Genomic DNA, 23950 nt, shown 5'->3' with positions numbered 1-23950 from the left:
GGAGGGAGCTAATAGATGGGACTGATTCATTTTTGGTCAAAACTTATTTTAGGATAGTTTAAAAATCAACCTGGCCTCACCATTGCATGTTTGTTTGGGGCTTTTTTGTTTGTTTGTTTGTTTTGTTTTCTCCTTTTTGAGCTACACCAGTTTATCATCGGTCCGTACTGAAATCCAGCTCCGAATGGATGGGTACAACTGAAGGAGCAAGCTGTAGGGAGCGGAACAGCTGCCATCGTTAGGCGACACATGGAGAAATGCGACCGGCACGGCCTTCCCACGCAGCCCGAGCCTCGGCGTTCCCCCCGTGGGCATGCAGCACGTCCTGCCAAGCAAACCGCCCATGCAGACCCACACGCTGCCACGGCGCAAGCGGCCGCGCAGGGCTCGGAGCTGCTGCGGGGCAAGGAGCAGTGGGGGGGAGAGGAGAGCAACAACAAAAGAACAACAATAACATCAGTCAGCCCGCCTCCAAAACAAAAGAAAAGAACAGAACAAAATTTCAGCCACTCTCGAGCCGAGAACCAACCTGATTGTCTTCTTTATCAATACTAGAGTTATCTCGCTTCAAGATAAATCGCTTCTGGGATTCTTCACCTTTTTCATCTTTTAAATGTTCAGAAAACCTTTGCTCTGGTCTGCCAGCAAAGTAAAACATAGCAATAAAAAAATCTTTCTTTCGGCTTTAGTTCGATCTTTATTTTCTCAGTGCTCTTTGTTTTCACAGAGGCATTCAGTGCAAAACCAGTCAACATTGGTACTCATCGTGAGATGCGTCCTATAGCTGCCTGGGGCCATCGCCCTGCTGCTAATTGTTATTGCCATAAACAGCTTTTGTTGTTGTTATGTAGTGAGGAGCGGGAATTCACCAAAATGTTTCTCTCTCCTCTCTGCGACCGAAGGACAGGAAAACAAATTAACATGCTGCATGTTAATTTGGCTCCTTCGGAAGCAGGGATCTCCAGCAATGCGGCAGCTTTATGGCACCGAACCTTTGCAAGTAATGCAAAACTGATCGAAATCTTAAGAGCAAAAGCAAGAGCTTCTTATTTCTAACAAATAAAACCATAACTGGAGGGATTGATGGTATTTTGCTAAACAAGTAATTATCTCATCATCGTTAAGTGAGGAAAATATTCCACAAGAGTCACAGAGTATCAATTAGTTCACTGATTTGAACCCATCCAGACATTTATTTATTTTTTAAGAGCCAAACTGTACAAATTAGAAGCTTCACATTTTTAGGTTCATGAGCCAAGAGGAGCCGTTCCACGTTCCCCATGTTCACACCTTGTACAAAAAGCAAACAGCAAGAAACATCTTGTGTTACTGAGCTGGCCACTGCCACCCCTTGCAGCTGACAACAGCAGTCCAGGATGTGCCAGCTCCTGGACCCCAACCCTAATAACATGTCGTGTCCCACTGATTTCAGCAGGGTGACCAATGATCTGGAGACATGAAGAGCTGGAATTCATATACTATCAACCACTGATAAATCACGAGCTGGTTTTGAAAAGCTGAAGGAGCACGGACTGCTTCCAGCAGTGGCACCCTGAGGAGATGCTTGTGCCTACTGAATAGACCTCCACAAACCAGGCACAAAACTGCCATCGACAGTAATGCACCAACCATGAAGAAGTCAAAGGTAGAGTTGAGAGAATTCAGTGACTTCATAAGTAACGTTTGAAAGCTCTCTGCAAACTTTGAAATGAAAGTCTAAGCTTTGCTTTATTCCAGAGTGGAAAATTAAATCCTGTGTGTAAAATCAGCCACCATTTTGTTGTTGTATCACTAAGATTTGTATTCAACTAATTAGCAGAGTATTTCTAATCAAAAGACAGAACATATTCTTGCCATAATTACAGTCCATTGCAATTCACCATCAGGTGTGCAGGAAACATTTATAATGAACTGCTGAAAATTAAGAATTAAGATACAGCAGCTCTCCTGCTTCACTTTCTGTATCAATTCCACAAATTCCCACTTCTGGGCACAATTTGCTTTTTGGTGACAAAGCAACAAAACACAACGGCCAGATTTTCACAGACTTTGAGTGTCACAACATTCTGTCCATCAGCCAGAGGTGTTGGCACTTGCAGATATTGGGCCCACAATGTGGAAGCCAACAGACTCTCCAGATGCCCTTAGAGTCATAGAATCATTTAGGTTGGAAAAGACCTTTAGGAACACCGAGTCCAACCATCAGCACAGCCAACCAAGTCTCTTCGGTGACCCAAAGGAGCTTGGCTTTTTATAACAGTTCCATGACACCATGGGTTGCTAAAGGCAGAGGTGGTTTCTCATACCAGAAATGCTACAAAATCCAATTAATGGATTGCTAGGTGGCTTGTTCTGCCTTTGTTCTCATGAATAAGCGCTGTGTCTATGCAGTTAGAACAGAGGATGTGCACCTGCAGATACTCTGCTTTGAGATCACCAACTGAAAAATGCTGTTTTTCCACTTTTGTGGCTTAGAATGCAAACTAAACCTCTCTAGATCCACTATCACTGTAAAATTTATAGCTATGAGCTATCTGTTAAGGATCTGACAAACTATGCAGTGCACACAGTAAATATTTCTAACTTTAAAACGTAGAAGAAAGATTCAAAGTTACCAAAAGTTAGTAAAAAAAAAAAAGGTTAAAAAAAAAGCAACTAAACATCTGTGACTACTAACACAGCTGAATAAACAACATGCTTTTAATAGTTGATGCATTACTTCTATTTTTAAAAATCCAATTTTCACTTCCTTTAGTGTTTTTAAAATGTTTCCACGTGTCAGAAGACGACTGGAAGGAGAAGCATGAGATCAAGCCACAAGCCAGAATTAATGAGCTGCTGGTGCCTATTAATAAAATTAATCTACAAGCCCAGTATGTGATTGATCCTCAGTTGTGAAAAGACATTTGTTTGTTCAGAACATGATGGAGCACAGCAAGGCTATGGGAGTCTACTATGTGAGTACAAACACAGTATTTCTCCTGGTGAAATCTGCTGCACTAGTTTATGAATTTGAAGGTGAGCCAACAGATGGAAAATGCAAGAAAAAATATGTAATTGTGTGTAAGATTCAGCATACTGTCAATATACTAATAAGATATATAGTTACTGCAACGCAGTAGATACAGAGAATTCATCTCATGCAAGCCCTAATTGATAAGAAACCACATTCACTTTTCTTCTATGCTTTTTTAGCACTGACAATGAAGAGTTTGCACAATGCACTGGATTGTGTTCATGCATGTAAGGGAGTGAATTTATCAAGCTTATTTAGAGCGTTGATCTAAATTAAGGTCTTAATCCAAAGCATGGAATGAGTTCATTTCCACAAAATAACACAGAATCTGGAACTTATTCACTACTGCTACCATACTAGACACCTTGAAACCCCAACCAAACCTTAGTTTAATTCCAAGTAGTAAAAAGCTTTTGAAGACACTGAGTATTTCTGAAGACCCTGCATATTGCAACTGTCTTCCAGACACACAAAGAAAACAAAACAATACCAAAAATAAAAACAAAACAACAACAAAATGCTAAAAGAAACAAAAAACCCCACAACCTACATTATTTATCATTTTGAGAGGTTAATCCCAATAGATCCAGTGTACCTGTGCACTTACGTGCTAACAGAAGTGTGCAAGGAAACAAATTTGCAAATATATGCTTACAAAGATTGCTGCCCACATGCATGACAGTCAGTATTTCATTTAGTTCCCATACCCGGGGATCAGTGGATCACTTGAGAATCTCAAATTCCACTGCTCCACAAAAGCCAATTCCCTTGAAATAAATGGGATTTTGTGATTTGGGGAGCATACTGAGAAAATCTGAATGCCTTACAGGCACAGAAACCAACACATAGGAGGGGGAAAAAAAAAAAACTAGCAGAAGAAAAAAAAAAAAGTTGCTTTTCTTTGATATAACTTTTTTGATCACCCAAATATTTCTTGGTCAACAGTATTGGTGTAAGTAAACCATCTGATCTCTAAAGCACAACTTCACAAAACCAGAAATTACACATGAGCTCGTTTAGCATTTCCTACAAGTTGAGAGCTATGAGTATCAATTAAATACTTGTCTTTCTGGCAGTGTGTTTCAGAGCAAAAAGGAGTATATTCCCTTCCTACCAGTGAAGTTTTTATGCAGTTTGCTACAAAATTACGTGACAGTTTTGCCTTTTAAGACAAACTGGTTCGCAGAGTAAAACACTGCTCTTTGCATCCTCAAACAGATGAACATTTTGTGTTAGCATTTTATAGTCCCTTAGAACACAACTGCAGTCCCTAGTTAAGCAAGAATCCAACCAAATAGATTTTTCTGGATGACAAATTTTCCCTACAACTAAACTTGCATTTAGGAAAGAGGAAAGCTGGTAATAATTAGGTAAACATTTCTGTGTGTCAAAGTTTTAAAACAAGTTTAGATTTTGATAGCAGCATCCATTATAAGATTTTTCTGCTGTCATTATGGTGATTTTAATGTGAACTACTTCCATTCTTCCATTCATTTCAGCAGAGTTCCTCTCAGTTTATCTCAGTATGACAGAGAACAGAGTTGTCCCCCAGGCATACTCCTTAAAAGGAATATTTAAAGAGAATTCCCATTATGTGCTCATTTTATGCTTTTCATTCCAAGTTAACCACTGTAAGTAGCATTGTAAAAAAAAAAAAGAAAAAACCCAACCCCAAACGACTATCTGAGTGTCCTAAGCAGGTATTCAGCTTTGAATCAAATTACAGATTCTAAAAACATTTTGCAGAGTGGTAACAGCCCATGTATCCTGATGGCTAAGGAAGTCACAGGGCTTTTGGCTGTGTCACGTTTAGAAACCTTTTAATGCACTTTGATAAATCTGTATTTATACGGGAGATACGAAATGAAATCGTGGGGGAAAAATAATCTACACTCATTTAAAGTAAGTTATTTAGCTCTGAAAGAACTGGTTAAGAAACGGGAAACAGAGATACCACACACCAAAAGGACAAATGAAAAGAGACAAGCACGAGCTCTGAATGCTGCTCTTCTAAGACACAGTCACTGCATCAGCAGAGCACAGAGGCAGCGTGGGATTGTCAGGGCTGAATTACACAGCACATAAATCTTTATTAGGTGGCATACGTTTCTGACAGCACTATGGCACGCAGGCCTCTGCAGCACAAGATGCCTTCAAGAGGAGCAACAACCTCCCCACGTGTGGAAAAGACAGTTTACCAGCACAGTGCCTGATAAAGGAAAAAATCTAGCAAGTTCTGTAGTGCACCTCATCTGTAAAAAAACCTCCCAGGTTAGAAGCGAGGCAGCTGTATAAAGAACACAGTATAGGAAAGCGAGTTCAAAAGTGGAGATCGCTGTGGTGTGCACAAGCCTGAAGGAAAAAATCCACCAGCTTTGCATTTGCAATGTGATGTTCATTGAATGCGCTCAATGGGAACAGGGCATTAACACTCATCTCATGAATGGCAATGCAGAAGGGCAGATAGGTAAAGTAATGGGGCTAGGAAGGGGCAAAGAGCCCCCTGGGTACCCGCAGGATCATCATCTGGCAAACACAAGTAAGTGGCTCTGTGTTCTTCCATAAGCACACCATCAGGAGAGCAATGGGATGGTGAGCGCGGGCGAGAAGCCTATCTGCTGACTGCATAAGGAGAAGTTATGAAGATTTAGGGCGCTGTTATGAAGGTGTTCTGATGGCTTAACTGCATTTTCTTGTTATTTGCACTTGTCTTTAATTAAACCAACTGCTCGGTCCAACATCACGTTGGCCTCTATTCTGCAGGCATGCTGTTGCACAGTATGGCATCCTTTCTTGCTTTGCTAGTTTGTGAATATCTACTACATCTGCCTGCTGTGCTTTTTTGGTTTTATGCTGGAGGCTCTCCTAGTGCTCTACATTATAGCCACAATAAAACTACATAAGCATTACTTTTTGGGCCAAAACTCTATTATCTGCAGTAAAAAAAAATGACTTCTTTGATCTTGAAGGCATGGGGATACATTCTGCGAGTTTGAGAATTTACAAAAGTTGGAAGCAAATACTACCACTGTCAAATGGCACCAGCAAAATGATGTAAGGAAGAATTACAACCCTGGAGCTTGAAATTCTTTGATTATATTCCCTCAGAACAACAGTTTTGAGAATAAGGACAGAGTATTTTTCAGGGTTGATGGATGCTCTAACAGTTTTTAAAAGTCAGAGTAGGAATTTAAATACAGATAATTGTTAAAGCACAGTGCACTTCTATTATCATAACTTAACGCTTAAAATCACTCAAGATGGCATTTCAGGCTTTTGGAGGTTGATGCCTCATTAACAGATTGCTGCTTTTATACTATGAGTCACTAAGAACTTCTGTTACGATGACAAAAGCACACTGAAAGCCATAAAAAAATATCTATCCTGTACAAGGCAGTTGGTAAAAGGTGCTGCCTTCTCCAAAGCGCAGGAAAAAGAAACCTCAAATACCAAATGTTACATTTTTCCTGGGTAAAGACTGTACATTCTTAGCATTTTTCAGAACTGCAATCTGCAATCTAATCATGTTCTCTATTTATGACTGAACAACAAGGATATTAAATGTCACAAGTGATTCTGATAGGCATTCTCCCTCTCTCATGGAGATGATCAGCCTTCAGATAAATCTGACAGGATTGAAAGGAACAGAGCTGGTAGTACAGCATGGAAGTTATGACTTTTTCTTGTTGCTCACAGCGTGAGGTTGATTCTGTCACCTACCACACTCTGAGAGCAGGCAGGTAGACTGCCACTTATGAAAAACCAAAACCCCTCAACCCTTCAAAATGTTCTGCTTTGGTACCCTAGCAGGATGATTCCTCTGCGTTTGGCACCAGCAGTGCTTCCCACTATGAAAATGATGGTTAACCTGGAGGCTGCAGGATGGACAAAGATAACGCACTATGAATCTCTTCTGTGACAAGTTATTCTGTGTGAGGACCAAGGAGGGGGCCAGATCCTGCAGTCTTTCAGACTACACAGTATTTTAAAAAATCTGATCTAACCTTAGCATAGCACAGCTCATGACTCTGACAAGCTTTCCTAAAGCTTAATTCCAGATAGCCATTCTGTTTTCATCTACAGATGCAAAAGCACAGTACTCACTTGAGAGTTCACCTGAACACAGACTTCAATATTTGGCCTGGTATTTGGGGGCCAGAATACTCAAAAACTGCTCTGAAAGCATGAGATAAGCCAGCAAGCCAAGGGTACTCTGAAATACCAGCTTTTCTGCTATCTAGGGCTGAAATACAAAGCCTTCTCTCTCAGTCAGGGACCGTTCTAAGAGCATTCAGATACTTCACTGTCCTCCTGTAATCAAACTAAGATTACTTCTATGGCTCAGGAATTTGCTTCTCCTGCTGCCAATCCCCTGGCTTGGATTTAGTTTTTGATAGCAGGATTTGTATCTAGACTTCACTGGGTTTTGCAAAGCAACAATTTATTTCCAGTTAGTAAAGTCACCTGAGTAGTAACATTGCTTACTGTGGAATTCATTAATATTTTGTTATAAAGACTAGGTGTTCCATAAGTAGAGGAAAATTAGTGTTGCATAACTGCAGAGACCCATTTAAAATTACATTTTCACATCTCTGAAGTTCCAAAATCAACAAGGAAGAGAGCAACAAAAGGAAAGCGAGGCTAAGATTTGAAGGCTTCCTCTGAAGGCAGCAAGGTGGTTCCCAAAAAGCTAATTGAGAAACTACTAGCGCTAATGAAGAAACCACTAGACCTCTTCAAATACACCATGTGTACAAAGCAGTGCTCTGCTGCATCATAAATTCTTGTGTTTACTTCCACTCCAGGTCATGAGTGTTTTCTGCAGCTCCAGCAGGAACAGTCATGGACCAGAAGCCATTCCACGACTGATCACTGCCCTGAAGTGATGGTTTTTAAGAACTTGTCAGAGACAGCCTACCACGTTCAGCTTGGAGCAGGGAGCAGAAGCAACTGACTTGGCTATTAAAGAAAAAACATCTCAAAAATCATTACATTTTCTCCATTTTCAGTGATTATGTCATATTTCCTACATTAAACAAGAGGCAGGCAACAGAATGGTAAAAGACAATCACTGAGAATAATTTTGACCATCTCAAAAATTCCCTTGCTCACTAATCAGCCCAAATGTTATTTCAGCCACTACAGAAGGAATTAACTGAGTAAATCACAGATGCCATTTCAGATTTCCAGACCTGCCTGCAATGATTCAAAAATATAAACAGCCCAACAGTAGCTTGATTAACAGACATTTTCCTGCTACAGACTGGATGAGCACACAGAGACACTGGTTAACAGTGATAAAATATGCACAAGCTTCCCTCAACTGAACTGTCTCCTGCTATTCCATAGCATTCTTGGCAACCTTCGATTTCCCCAGCACAGCCCAGGTGACCACGACCTGCATGTGTCAAAATTTGCATTATTAAGGAGTGGGACTGCAAGGATTAAAAACCCAGAAAAATAATACATTTCCTCTAATTAATGCTTAACTAATATTTCATTACACCATACAACAGCTGTAAATTACACGTCCACCTTAATTACAAATAATTTAGTATTGATAAATTACATTAGATGAAAATTTAATACTGGAGCTATTAGAACTGGTTCATTTACCCTAACATCTCATTTGCAGAGTAAGACATTTCCATAGCTTGCAACTGTATGGCAAGCAATGATCGAAGTATGAACGAAGACAGTATTTAAGAGTCATATTCAGCTCAGTCCTTCACATACCAACTATTTTTTTTTTTCTATCTGACATGTAAGACAGGCATGAAACTAAAAAGAGAGAACATGTATTGAGAAAAAACAAAAACAAAGCCTGTCCTAACTCAAGTCGTGTTAATCTAAAGAAAATAAACAATTTTCAAAAATTAATAAGACTGGGATCAAATAACCTGAATCTCTTCCAGAGGTTTCTTCCAGAGAAGAGATTAAGCACCAAGTACTAAAATGATGAATACTCAACCCCAGATAAGGCATTCAGAGAGGACTGCACTTTATAACTGGAACAAATGGCTGTAGCATAACATTAACATATTGCTAAAATGCCAATCAGCTGGTAACATGCACAGGACTCTGCTGGAGGTGGATGAACCTCAATGTGAGATGTCTAATCCCTCTTTATGTTCTTCCAAGAGTTTCTTGGCAATTTCCTTGCTTGTTTTGGGATGTGAAAGCCTTCCCCTGCAGTGGGGTAAGGCCAGAAATAAGAGAAAGGCTACAAGCTGAGCATCACAGCATTGACTTCTGGGACACCAAGCTTTTCCATCCTAAATACTATTCCTATTCCCTTAAATTTCTCAATACATTCTAAATTTAGTCATTATTCAAAAAATGAACGTGTCCAAGAAATAAAAATCCAAGAAAATTATTATCATTCGTTACTTTAAGTCTACATATACAACTATGTACCTACATATATACTCCATAGCTATTGCTGTGTGTTTTTATTTGCTTTAATCAATGTTTTTAGTAAATTCTTAGTTGCTTAATGTTTGTCTTAAACTGGAACAAAATATCTTGGCCAATTATGGTGTTATTGCTCACTTAGATAGCTTTTCCATTGAAGTTGCACGCAGCTACTACTCACTCTTACATTTCTGTCTATGTTCACACATGACTCTACTATACTGATTGGACATCAACTATATGCCAGAAGGAATGTGTAGATATCCCCAGCTTCTGCTTATTTCATAGTAGGTGAGAAAGAACTATGCTGTAGTGAGCATGGGAAAGAGGGAACCACAATAGAAAACAGAGGAACACAGCTGACTTCGAGCTCCCTTGAAGAAAAGTAACATAAACCACAACAGAAAGGAAATAAAAGCAAAAATAATGCTGTTCATTTGTTTTCCTGTCTCATGTGGCTAACAAAAGTGATTCTGTTCTCATGAGATGATTACCCCTTGCATGCGTGACAAGCAAGGATGCCATAAGGAGCTTCAGTGCAGGTGCAAGATCATACAGCAAACGGCTTGCCAGACAAATGCCCTGTGTTGCAAAAGGAAACAAAACAGAGAAAACCCCCAGCAACTAGAAAACCAGTTTGTGCTTCAAACTCTCACAAACGATGATTGCTTTGACTGGAATCTTGCAAAAAGTAAGGTATATGCATTCAGGTACACAGTGTAACTACTGCCATATATCTGAACAAAACCCAGCTGCTAGCAATTGTGTGTGGAATACACTCTGCCTTTCCCATCAGCAAACAAGCACTTAAAGAAATTGAAGTCACTTACACCAAGCAACCACGAACACCTTATTCGCTCAAGGGGAAAGGGATACTTTTGCTACATGCTCCAAATGCCATTACGTTTGGCATCTCAATAAAATCTTCTTGGCACCTCAGTGTAGAGGAAAAAATCCTTTTGAAACTAATCCTGGTGGAAATAGTCATCATTCAGTGCATATCATGTTGCTGATACTGAAGTTCAGATTCTAGTCATAAATGGTGAAATTAGCACAGCACACCTCTTCTAGCACAGATGATATCCACAGAAAGATCACTTCGTAAATACACAAAAGAAAATCTGAGAACTTCATCTCTCTGCAGGTGAATCAAATCCCCCTTACACAGAGGACATAAAATAGCACAGGCTAATAATCTACAAGACTAACTACGACACACAAAGTGCACATTTTATGCATGTCACCTGCTGATACAGTTGAAGTCCAGACTAAAAGAAACTCCTGCAATACAGAAAGCATCGTAGTACTGCCCAGAGTTTTTAGGGGCATCACAAAGGGAAAAAATCCCTTCTGACTGGGCCAGTACTATATCAACATTTACATACTGACAGCAGGAAAGAAGAGAATCAGATAGCACAATGATTACCATGACGCTCTTGAAAACAATTAGCCATAACTGACGATGTGAGTATTGGAATAAAGTTCGTAATAGGTGTGTTACACCCTCAGAACGTATGAAAATGTCTAAATAAAATCAATTACGAAACACAAGCACTCCACCTTCTCCATTCTGATGAACCTTGCCACTCATGCAGATACAAAAATGTACACGAGTGCATGTGTGGGCTGTGGCACAGATACACCTGTCACATATGGGATGATCTCAGCTGAATGAAAGCCCTCGCCAAGCACTCAAAATGCACTTCCCCTTCATTTTTCCACCTATCACCATAACATAATGAATGAATTTGATTGAACTGAGAGGTATTACTATATGAATAGTTTTCATGTAAAGCTCCTTCAGTTGTCTGATAGGAATTATGAAGGTACACAGAATAGAAGGCGACACGTACACATTTTTTTGCTCCAGTTCGGGATGTCCACTCTAATATACTGTTTCTACTCCAAACTTCTGTTGATATCGTATTTGACTGTCTCAAATTCCCTATGCATTTTAGTATATGACAGGCAGACACAGATCACAGACAAACATACATTACAATGCTGGCACCAGCAATTTCACAATGAATAAAGCAGCCTTCCCATTTTAAGTATTATTTAGAGATCTCTGGATCTAAAGCCAAAACAATAACAGGTAATCCTTTATTCAATGCTCACTTTTTCTCATGTATACTACTGAGAAAAAGTTTGACAATTCAGTTTAGGTAGAACTTTGTAATATATTAGATCTGGAAAAAAAGGATATTTCTTTTTTGAAATTCCTTCCCCCCCCCCCTTTTTTTTTTTTTATATTTACTCTTAATTTTAAAAACCATAGTGAAAGGTAATTTTAGAACTCACTTTTCTATAACGAGAGCTCAAGAACTTTTTGAAGCACTTTGCTAGTTTGCTAGTTTAGGTCAACTGTGTCTTAGAATTTAATTTTGTAAAAAAATACATCATAAATGGTATGGCTTGTTCATATTTCAATAAATAACAAAAACACCTTAGATTAAGCCCCTCATTTTTAGTAGTTTTCAGATCGCAAAGCAGTCATTAAGATATAACTGCTGTTTTAAGGGAGGATCCATTGAGAGTTGACTAAAGCTCAAAGACTGCAATCCCAGAGAGAATCAAATCCTAAAGCTTTCTTACCATCAGTTTCCCCTCTCCATACAACAACATGGTTGTCTGGACAAAGTCGCAGCCATACTTCCAGCCGTGATCTCCTCAATGAGCACCTTCTAAAATTCTACCTCCCTAAAAGTAGCTATTTATTTCTTAGTGTCTCAGGTACCCAAAAGTGGGAGTGTGTTGTCCTACAGACTGCCGTTTGATGAAATAAATGAAATGCCTCTATTTATTCCACTCATATTCCTCATAGTCCCCCATTTGACAGACTGCTCCGTGCTGTGGCACTTCTATCATAGCACTGTACACCCAATTTTACCAAGCAGCCCATCCACCTCGAAGCCATGAATTCTTCTGACTCTTGTGACTGTGAGCACTCATGAGCAGCAAGACTGGGGGACCCCTGCTGAGCAGAGCAAATCCATCTCAGTGCCTGGAGCCAGGGAACAACTCATCACCTGCGAGTGGGAGCCAAGATGTGACATGAGCCTTCGCTCAACTGAGACATAAGCTACACGATGCATATTCAAGCCCACATGGTGACTTTGCAGAGTCAGATGCTTTCTGAACTGAAGAACTCGAGCCTCATGAGAAGATGCAGCTATTTTGGGAGTCATACACCATAAGGAGATAATTTATTGACAGAATGCAAACCTTCATGGTATCTATGGGGCCCTCCATGAACTTGTATTGAACAATGAAGACTCAGCCTCACAGAACAGCATTAAGCACTCTGAACAGTCTTCTAGCTGCTCTCCAGTTTCTCCGGTACTCTGGATATTTTCCAAGCAGTAATTAATAGAATCAACATTTTCCCAGTATTTAGTGTTGATTCTGAACTAAACAAAATTGCTTCTCCTGAGAATAGTGAAACGCAGCACACGTGAAATCACAGTGGATGCTTTCAGATGTGGAACTTTTTGCTGTGTTTAATAAAATCTCATCAACTCTTATTAATACTGGATAGTAACGTCTACTTTCTGTCAGCGCCAGGAACTTGAAACAAACAAACAAAAAGAAGCAACACGCTATCTCCTTCAATTATGGGGAAAAAAAAGAGCCTCTACAAAGCTTTATTTAAGGCAGCATCAAAGTATGGTAAATAACGTACTAGAAGAACCATGATGTGATACGAGTTCCGTATCATTTAGTTATCCACCCTCAAGTCACTACAGAAGGGGGAAAAGTCTGCAGTTCACACGGTGCTCACAGGAAAGCTGTGCTCACAGTAACAACAAGCCCACCCACGAGCTGCCCATTAGTGCCAGTAACCAGGCTTGCCTTCCCAACATGCAAGAAGCTGCAGCTACCCCAAAACACCCGGACAAAGTTTTTACTGTTGAATGGGGCTTCAGTGTTCTCCCCAGAAGTGCTGTTCCAGTGCTACCAATATGAGATGTGCAGCCACACAGACAGGCAAAGCATTACCAGACACCAGTGTGGTATTATCACCAGGAGAAGGCAACGTGGTGAGATCTGTACTTCTTGAACTCCAGAGGTGACAGATATTAAGGGGAAATGGGTAACAGTAAAGACAGAGAAATGCCTAAAAATCATTAAAATATGATCAGATGTGATTTAAGATACATTTTTTTTTTCTCATTTACGGTCTAGGAATGAACATTGGTTTGCTGCATACCCAGCTTTCTTTATTCATATCCAAACACAGCCATTGCACAGGGGCAGATTATCAGATCCTGAGGCTAAGAGTCAGCAGCTTGAGTGCTAAGTTCATTGAGTTACTGCCATTCTCTTGACTTCTGAAAATCAGACCGTTGTAGCACAGTGTATTTAAACCTTTAAAAACATTGATGTCTAAGAGCTACTTTACAGGTGCCTGAATATCTTAGGGGATACCCAAGACAAGGATCTATAATAAATTTTCCATAATCTTAAATTTACTATGCACATGGAAGGTTCTCAAGGCTCAGAGAAATAACAAATACCATTGTGCTAGAGGGACTACCCGCTTCTGCAAGATCAAAACCTGAGCCTTCTATGATACAAATACGTAGCTATATTTATAAAATATATTTGTAAAATGCCATTACCTTATATCTGTAGTATGTTGACACATACTCTCAGCACCTGAGTCTAAGTAAATCACCTAATTGTTGATATGTGAATGAAATAAAGGTTTTTATTTGTGCTACTAATTGAATACAGGAAGTACACAATTTTCAAATGGGGCATTGATGTTTCAATACCAGATACCAAAACTTAATTACCTGGTAGTAATTACTTCCTCTTCATTATATTGTTTATAGGTAAAGAGAGAGAGAAAGACCACTGCTTCCATTACGGTTAATGTACGTGTGGCACCTGGCAGAAGAAGCAGTGCTGACAGGCATGGACATGATTGTATCTTTGCTGAATTAGTCAAAAATCTTGTACTGAGCTTTTGCTAGCTTTATACAGGTTCACCAAGGAGAGCAGAAAACATGCCAGCAAACATTTAACCCGCCAAGAATTTTGCAATGCATTTCAACCATCAGAAGAACTTTATATCCCATAGGAAATTTGTGGTTTCTATGAGATCTGAAAATAAAATAAACTAGAATCAGGAAGAAGAGAAGGGAATGAATAGCGGCGGCAGCTCATGGAGAGAAATCAAATGCTAAATAATCAGGTTGGGCAGACAATGAATCCTGAAGCACAGAGAGCCAGAACCAGGAAAGAGGCAACCTTCCAAATACATTTAGGTTATTTGGGAGTATACTTGTATGGTATGAGGTGACAGATAAAGCAATAAACTCATTTCTGCAGTGAACTGGTGGCACTAAGGAGTCAGGGAATACAACATTCTAATGCAAAGATCAGGGTGGCTTGATTTCTCCTTATTTATCTTTAATCCCTGAAATAAGCCGACAGTGCTAGCTCTGGAGACAACTCTGTCCTTTCCTCCCTCCCTAAAAATTGATAAAGAGTATTCACACCTTATTTAAAAATATATATGTTTACTGAAAAAAATGTCACACAGTCATAGTACCAACCAGCTCTTGTGAAAGGGAACGTGGAAAGCACAACAGATTCTACTTACATTCTGGTATTGCTGGTCTTGTTGATAATTACAGATTTCCCAGTTTGATCCACATTGTGATCCATCCCAAAGTAAGCTGCCACTCTGTGTACCAGCATCCTCTGATATGAAGACATCTGAGGAAACTTTTTATAGTGATTACTGGAAAAAAAACACACACACAACAAATTCCACTGATGATTACATTTTCCTCTGAGCTACAATCAATTGACAATAGCAGTGCATTTCATAACTCAGTGGACAGTCTGAAAATTTCTCCTTTGTGCATTTGCACGCTGATGCTCACTACAAGAAGGCAGAAAAATGTAAGCAATTCTATTTACAATTTCTGATAAGCAAATTTCCACGCACTACAAAGCTCACTATGCTATCAACTGGGCACTACAACACACACATTTGCTGAGACACCAGCAACAGATTGCTGTCCTTCTCCTAAAGGACAGGCACAGAGTGATGCTGGGGAGATCTAGATTGGCATACTCTCCTCTTTCCTCTCTTGCTGTCACAATGTTTTTATTTCCCAAGAGGGCAATTTCTTCCTCTGCTCCTATTCTGACTCTCTACTTTTTAAAGCTGTAGAAACACTTCATTTAAAAAAAAAAACAAAAACAAACAACCAGCATTGTCCCCCCCCTCCCCCCAAAGTTCAGTTTTGTTTTCCAGCATGCTAGAATAACAGAGCACACAGGAAACCTGCATGACAGCATATCTGATTGAGTATATCTCTTCAGAAATGCCCATGTCATATCCTCCATGCTGAAAGCTCGACTAATATTTTTAGATCCAACTGAGCAGAGCTAGTGGAAGCCATTGAAAAGTTATTGCAAGAGGAAAAGCAAAATATTTTCATTTACATCCACTGTATCTTAAGCAGACACAATGTGTCAGGACATAAAAGCCTGATCTTGCCACGTGCCAGCAAAAGGGCTCGGAGGATGCTGGGGTCTGTATGAGTGCATTGATCACTCAGATGTGTTTCTGCATGCACATATGACCTCTCAACCAAGTGCAGAGCTCTACTTACTTGTTGTCACTAATAAAATCAATAATTTCCTGCTCCATTTTCAAGAGTATCATCCTGTCCCTGTCAAAAAGAAGAAAAAAAACAACACGCAAGGAACTGTAGCATCAACTTCCAATAGCCATTTTAGATCAAAGACCCAATATGCCAACATTTGTAAGGCAATTTTTCAAGTGTGGCCAGCCATGCTGATAAAAAATGAAATCTGTTTTGCCCTGGCACATCTGAAGAAGATTCCACTTGGCAGTGCTGCATCTTTCCTGACACGACAGCAGACCGAGACCTTCCTTGCATTCAACACAGTCAGAGGGCTTCCAGCCACATGGGGCTGTATCAGTGTGTTGCACAGAACACTGCCCTGACTGCTGCAGCCAGCTCTGGTGTTTTCTCACCATTTTTGTTGGAATATGACATTTCCAGCTAGCCTAGGCTCCTTAGTGAAAAGAGATGCTGTCCACATAAATGTCCAGCATTCTGTAGGACACACATCTTTCTGTAGGCAGTGAACATTAAGTGAGAAGACTGTGCAGGCTGATCTGGTTAAGAGCACAGTAGAGATCAACGCCACGAATAGGGACTCCCAGCAGACACTGTTGCTTTTCTTACTCCAAATATTCTGTATTCCAACTGAAAGTTCTCAAGTGTTCCTTTTTCCTCCCTCTTCTGCCAAAAATTTCCAAGCACAGCCCCATGTGTACAATTTTTGTAAGCTTGACAGAATCCATCACTCCTTAACTCTTTTGAACTTTCTCATTTTGTACAGTTATAACTGTTCAAGGACTTCATCATCTACATCATGAGTGACCAACCTTTTGGCTTGCCTGGGCCCCACTGAGGGAAGAGAAATTGTCTTGGGCCAGTGTCTGCTTGTTGCTGAGTGATGGGTGTGTGCCCATAGCCAGCTGGGTTGCATGAAGCTAATTACCAACTATTCTTGATTGCATGCAGCCTGATCTATAGAAAAGGTTACACAACCTGTAACCTATCATTACTTCTGGATTTTCTATTACATGGCATCTATCTAACAGATTCAATGAAATTAACACACAAAACAATGTATAAATACGTAACAAATCCTTTCTTAAGCCTTTAGAAGCAAATTTAACAGAAATGGGCTCACTGCTCTAAATGAAAACTGTAGGAATATCAACAGAATTCAGCACTATGCACAGGATTTTAATTGTCTACAGCAACACCAAAAGAAAACTACTTTATACTCATATACAAACCTTCACTTGCAATTGTTATAGTACCTCTAAAATCACATAGATGTTATATGCAAGAAGGTAAGAACAAAGACTAGATTTCACTGAAAGTGAAATTAAGTGATGGATGACTGGAAGGGGAGTAGGAATTGATGAGTTTTAACAGCTTTTTGTTCAATTAGAAACCTACCTTCCTTTACATTTTCCCTCACACCCATCTACAGAGCGAATAAAACACGATGTACAGTTTATGGGATTTCTAAGACTGGCAGGTATAACTTCAAAAGGGTCAACTCTAATGCAGAAAATACCTACCTGGGGTTATTCTTTAATGTGTTAATGAGAAACTCATGCAAATCTATCCCCGTTGAGTCTGTATACTCTTGACTGCAATCTGAAAAATAAAAACAAATACTCTGCACTCGTTTATTTCAACAGTTATGATTAAGCTATACTTTAAACCAAGTTCCATTTTCCAGCTGCAACCTGAAAGCATACATTCAGAAAGAAAACATTCATTTGGAGTTCAAGTTAAAGTAAGTAAGTAAAGAGAAATTTGATCTTGGAAGCTCGAGGTGGATGCTCATGATTCCATTGTACTGTTCTACAGGACACAGCACCAAAAGTAGACATTGAAAGAAAATATTAGCCACTCGAAAATCATGAGAAACCATCAATGCCAAGCAAGTCATTTCCATACTCTTCCCTTAAACACCAAAGCTTTTAAAAATGATTTTACTCATCACTTGGTACTACTTCATACACGCTGCACGCACAGAAAATGAGGCGTGGTGCCAGGAGGAATTGTATTAACAGGCTGAAAATCCAGTGACACTTGAAAGTAGGCGGGTAATGGGGACCCGTGACAGCAGTCAGAATTAATTTTCCAGCATTGCCACACTGCCTGAACCAAAGATACGGGCAGATCCGCGAGCTGGCGTGAGCTGTGGAGAGCTCCATTGAAGCCAAATGACAATTCACACCAGCTGCGGATCTGCACCCAGGTAGGCAACGATTATTTTTAAGGCATTATGCTCTAACTTTGTATCGTGGATTAATAAAAAGGTTTTTCAAATATGACTTTGTTTAGATATGAGATCGGTCCCGAAGAAGTTTAGTAGGTGATAATAGGTGATAACAGGTGATAGGTAACTGCAATATTAGGTGGCAATGTTAAAGGTCGTGGCTGGATTTCCTTATAGTATTTGAAAGAAATCCTCTGACATAGAGGAGTGATACTAACCAAGATTACTCTGCTGTCTACATTGCACAAACAACATGTCAGTGTGTTATCATTACCAGAGAGAAAAAGAATATTAGCCAGAGACTTATCCTTTACATAACCACACACACTTACATACGTGTAAGTTCGTATCACCACAGTTAAGTATTCAAAACGATCATTTTCCATGAAAAAAAATATCCACACCAAACCATTTTGGAAGGTTTCTCACTTTCAAAGCCCAACGTTTCTGTGAAAAATTCATGCACACACATTCCACATTCTGAATTTTCACAATGTATGAGAACGTTTCTGAGTATTTATGCACAAGTAAAGAAATGTATGCTTATAACAGTAATTATAGCAATTTAAATATTCCAAATTCACCTTTTGATAACATTCTGATCTTGTTTTTCTCACTGTTTTTATCTTTTTCTTTATTTTTATCTTTCTCTTTTTCTTTCTCGGAGTCATCTTTATTAGTTTTATCTTCTTCTTGCAAACTAGGAAAACTTGAAAGCTGTAGTTGTATTGATTCCTGTTGGGAAGAAAAAAATAAATAACTTTAGGGCCAGATTCAATACAGTTTCTGTAATTCGCAGCCTGTGGAGATACACATTAAACTGCATATGGCTAGAAAAGCTGAAGCCAGGTACATTTCTTTCCTATTTGAAAAACAATTTCTTTTTTCCAGGAAAATAACATCATCTTAGGAGCCAAATCCTACTAGTAAGTGATTTGAAATCTACGTACTTTTAGTCTACCTACATTAAAGGCACATTATTCTCCACTTCAGTAATTCACTCTCAAGAGTTGCCAAAACAGTGAATTGCACTTCATATGGGTCTTTGTAAGGAATTCTAAAAATTAAGAAATCCCACGTGTCAAATAACAATCAGTGGGAAAAGGTCTGAAAAATGAGACTTTTTCCCCAGAAAAAGCAGATTGCAGGTTCACATGAACTGCTTTGTGCATATAAATTCAGCATCAGGCAGACTGAGCATTCAGGCTCTGAGAGAAGAAATATGCAGGCGATTTTAAACTCAGCTGTATCCAAAATGGCTTACTGAGTTACTGTATTGCATACTTCGTATCTAAAAATGCACAAATATTCCTTCAGCTGAGGGGGTGAAGTGGGCACTGCAATATTCAAACAAGTTGTGGTAAGCAAAATTCTCCGAGGCATCACATATCCTCAAAAACGCAGTACTTCAGAAAGACTCAGTCCCCTTGAAAGCATGCTTAAGCTTTAAAAATTAATTAAAATTGAGAATTCAAGCTCATCGCCTTCTCTGATTTGCTTTAAGGAACTTGTTATCCCCCACTTACAACATCACTTATATTGTGTTCATTTGAATAAAATGCAAATTGAAATATCTTGAGAAATATAAATAATGCTACGGTAGCTTCTGAAGAAAACAATCTGATTGTACAAAACTTAAGGGAGCAGACTTATGTGTTTATATTTTTTGTTGAAAAAAATCCCAAAATAACAACATATGCTTTTGTGTAAAAATTGAATTAAGCTGCAGCAAAGCTCCCTGCTAATGCAGTATTTAATACAGGAGAGTCCTGCAGGCCTGATAAGTTTCTGGCATCAGGTTAATGAAATCCAAATTCACCTTCGCTGGAGAAAAATCAGAATTTTTTGAATGCTACCAAATACTCCTACTCACAATTTTTCTAAGAACAATAGCATAACAGAAGTATTGATAAAATGCTTCAAAATAAGGGATTTTTTTTTTTTAAGAAAGAAAAAAAAGAAACAAGACCACTGTTAATTTAACTGATACTTTCAATATTTTATTTTATTTTTTAAGCGGAATTTTGGTGTTTTTCTTGTCTTGAGTAAAGAACAAGTCAGTCACCACAACACATGTGAGACAAAATCCTAATGGAACCAGGTAGCAGCATTAACATGCCCTAGAAAGACAGGAATTGGGTAATTTCTCAGTCTAATTGAATATGGCACAAAGGACTCAAGATGAAAAGCACTGTAAAGTTGAAACAAAGCCTTAGAGCCCATATTTAATATGACCTACTGTCTTTAATCCCTACCTCTGTTATCTCTAGATGACAGTGCTAGCCAAGATCTCAGTGTACAGTGGGTACAAGGGAGGGACTGCTGGCCAGTTGAGATAAGGGGTGACAAAAATGTCTGCTAACCTGCTTGGATGCACTGAGAGGACTAAGACTGTGCCTGCTTTCTTTCACTTCAAATGGCAGAACAATTTCTCATTCAAACCCCATGTTTGGATCAACCACCGACAGAAGACCCCGAAGGACAGCCCTGAGTCCCTGTGCTGCACCGAGCAGAGCAACCCTGCCATTAGCTTTCCAAACAGAGGAGAAAAATGTAACTGGCTGTGCCAATCTCAGGACATCGACCTTAAGCTTCACAATGGCTGCAAACATGCACTTATTGCAATGAACAACAACAGATTGTGCACATAAGCACACATATGAACATACAGTAAATGCTGTCTTACATTTAACATAATGCTTCTATGTTTGGTTGCACTGGAAGAAACACACATGAAGGGCTGTAGAGTCGTGAAAGCAAGCTACTGTGTATTTTGTTATATTTTTATTGATTTTTCTCAATAATAAAATACAGCGTTAATAAATACATTGATACAAGGTAAGATAGTGAACAACAAAATAAATGTTCAAATTGCAGTAATACACGTATTGGTCAATAGTATAACATTAAAGGCAACATTCCTTGTGAGTAAGGACATAGTGAACTATCAGGTAAGCGTTCAAGATCAAGTAGTACAGGTAAACAAGTGTTTTTTCCTTACACAGGAAAATGAAGGCAAGTGTTCAAATATAAATACAAACATCAAGTCTGCAGTACAATCCATACTTTGTAGTTCTGGCAATGTACCATACATTCTCTGGCAATTTATTTTCTGTGCTTTGTAAACCATTAAGATTAAATAATAATTAAAAAAAAAAAATAAGCTTTTTCTCCTATAAAGTGAAAGCAAAGCAACTGGGTAGGCACAAAGCTTCCTGCACCCTTCAGCCAGCCCAAGGAGGAGGCTGCAGGTCCCATGGCAAAGCTGAGCCACGTTCATTAGCCAAAGAGCAGTGAGGGCAAAAAGGCGATTCTGACCTCATTAATCACACCCAGCCAACTTCATCTTTATAAAATGGAAGCTAGGTCCAGGGAGCATGTCATCTCCCGTTATTGTTTCAGAATGGCCATGGACACCCCTGCTGTTCCCAGTGCAATCAGGTAGGGTCGGGCTCTGCGTGCAGCTGGAGCCCCTCTGCCTGGAGTCGGGAGGTTCAGTACAGGTCCTGTGCAGTACATTATCAACTACCATGCCATGCTTAATACATTCTCTTTATATTTATATTCTTCTCCTTTTCATTCTCCAGTAAACAACAGAAAATACAAATGAAAGCAGAACAAAAGCCACACATCTCAAGCAACGCGTGTTAGGCTAGCATATACCTAGAACAGAACAACTGATAAAATAAAACTAGCAACTGCATAAACGTCATTGTAGAGCAGTAGAACATGGAAAAGTCCCCCTGCTAAACAACCTGGTTTTTGGTCTTTCAAAAAAATAAAAAAATAGAAAAATCTCTCCATATATGAGAGAAGAGGAGAGCTGAATTTGTTTCATTTCAAGTCAATAGAGGAAACTGAAAGTACACTTGAATGTGATTTTCTTTTTTTTTTTGTGCTAGGCTCGCAAGAAGTCCCTTCTTCAAACTCTCTATGGCTGATCTGGTTTGCACGTACACATCTCAAATTACATACAGGCAGTGCTCATGTTATTTTGGTTTTAGTTTGTGTGTTTTATTCAAGTCTTGTTCTTAGCAGGCAAACAAAGAAGCATATCTAAGGTTTTCCAACTGGGGTATTTTTTGAAGTGGGTCTACAAAGACTGCCACCAGTGTTAGGCTCCGGGGTGAAGGGACAGAACTCTATCAATCACGGGGAATACAACACTACCAGTACAGATAGACTCAAAGACAAGCTTTTTGATACTGGAAAGTCTACACCAAGAGTTTAGGAAACAAATGCCACTTGATAGAAGGCACCCTTGACTCTTCCAAGGTATTCTGGAGAGCAAAGGACCTGTAGATTTTAAGTGAATGGGATGCTGTTATGACCTGGAGTCTTAGAGGACCCAGAAACCAAAGCATATTCATAACTGTATCTGGTGCAGCCTCAGAAGAGATAGCCTTAGAGAAAATGACGTTAATATTCTTTTTGATTGTTACTACTTGTTTTTTTTAATTTTAGAAACTGAATTCTTTCGAATTCTTTTCCATTTGCTGAAATTTTCAGGGGGTCTGGAAAAAAAAGCAAACAACACCCTGTGACACAATGCAAAACCAGTATTTCAAAATAAAGTTCACGCTAAACCAGATAACTCCATAAAAATGTGTTCATTGTCAAACGTAATTTTTCCCCCAAGAAACACACTTCTAAATGCCCAATTAAGTAATGTAGCCATGCAACAGAACTTGGAGGTCAACCATGCAGTTAACAGCAATGACTGTACACGTACCTGATTGTCGTGAAGGGTTTCCGCTCCTGGGCGAGGGGATGACTCCTCACACACAGCAAGACTCCGGACCAGCTTTCCCTTAGCTCCTGACTGAATAAGACAGAAAGAAAACAAGAAAAAAAAAAAACACTCCTGCTGATCCCAGGTCACATAAACAGCACATCAGCTGTCCCTAAACATCCCGAACACGTACCGAAGTACATAAACAGCTTTATATGACTTAGATACGGACAGAAAGCTGTTGTAAGCTATGAGCCACATATAAGGGGCAGTTTCTTTGTGCTTTTAATCATTTCTGCTATGGCTCACTTCCACTAAATCCACTAAAAAAAAATCAGAGTAGATCATCCAATACTAATAAGGAACAAGATAATAAAACACTGAAGTTTTACAGATTCTCAGCTTGGAAAACTATAAGATCTTCTGCTGCCCTAGAAGCTCCTTTGCTCCTCTATACCCCTCTGCCCCATCTTGGAGTAAAACAACCTCTGTTGCTTACATCAAAATTAAACCATTAAAATAATATTGAAACAAACATAAAATGCTCATTATCAAAGCAAAGGGAAGAAGTATTCTCCTTCCTCATTGGCACACCCAGTCTAACATGAGCACACGAGCCCACAAGCATGTAAGTACTGGAGATAAATAACGGGATGCCTGACATATCTTACCTAAAGGAACTCCTCTACCTTTGTGCAACAAGATTAGAGGTAAAAGAAAAAAGAAAAGGAAAAAACAGCCAAACAAAAAAAAAACAAAACACCACAACCAACCAGCAGAAGGCCATCAATTCAATCGCAGACATATCTGACTCAAATTCTCCATCCGAACATGGCAGCTTATCATGCAATTCCAAACAGACACGGACCCTTACCTTAGATCTCTTTTTCTGCTGGTTTGCACCTCGTTTCTGGTTATAGTAAAAA

At 39.3% G+C, this 23950-nt stretch overlaps 1 protein-coding gene across 24 annotated transcripts in view; it reads right to left on the bottom strand.

The window, feature by feature from the left end:
• Window positions 1–23950, bottom strand: part of ARPP21 (cAMP regulated phosphoprotein 21) — a 185815-nt gene that overhangs the window by 72947 nt on the left and 88918 nt on the right. For 22 of the 24 annotated variants that reach the window (XM_010712996.3, XM_010712998.3, XM_019616627.2 and 19 more), the window contains 7 exons: window positions 23899–23934; window positions 23025–23114; window positions 18877–19027; window positions 17583–17661; window positions 16066–16125; window positions 15042–15182; window positions 530–638 (listed from right to left, as the gene is read on the bottom strand). In XM_010712996.3, the coding sequence (XP_010711298.1) occupies window positions 530–638; window positions 15042–15182; window positions 16066–16125; window positions 17583–17661; window positions 18877–19027; window positions 23025–23114; window positions 23899–23934 (666 nt within the window). The remainder of the gene's footprint in view (window positions 1–529; window positions 639–15041; window positions 15183–16065; window positions 16126–17582; window positions 17662–18876; window positions 19028–23024; window positions 23115–23898; window positions 23935–23950) is intronic. The other 2 variants (XM_010713013.3, XM_031553981.1) reach the window with 1 other exon arrangement.

This window comes from Meleagris gallopavo, chromosome 6 (genome assembly GCF_000146605.3).
Source record: "Meleagris gallopavo isolate NT-WF06-2002-E0010 breed Aviagen turkey brand Nicholas breeding stock chromosome 6, Turkey_5.1, whole genome shotgun sequence".
Classification (NCBI taxonomy): Eukaryota; Metazoa; Chordata; class Aves; order Galliformes; family Phasianidae; genus Meleagris; species Meleagris gallopavo.
The sequence above is the reverse complement of the archived record's forward strand: the minus strand, read 5'-3'. Positions and strand labels throughout refer to the sequence as shown.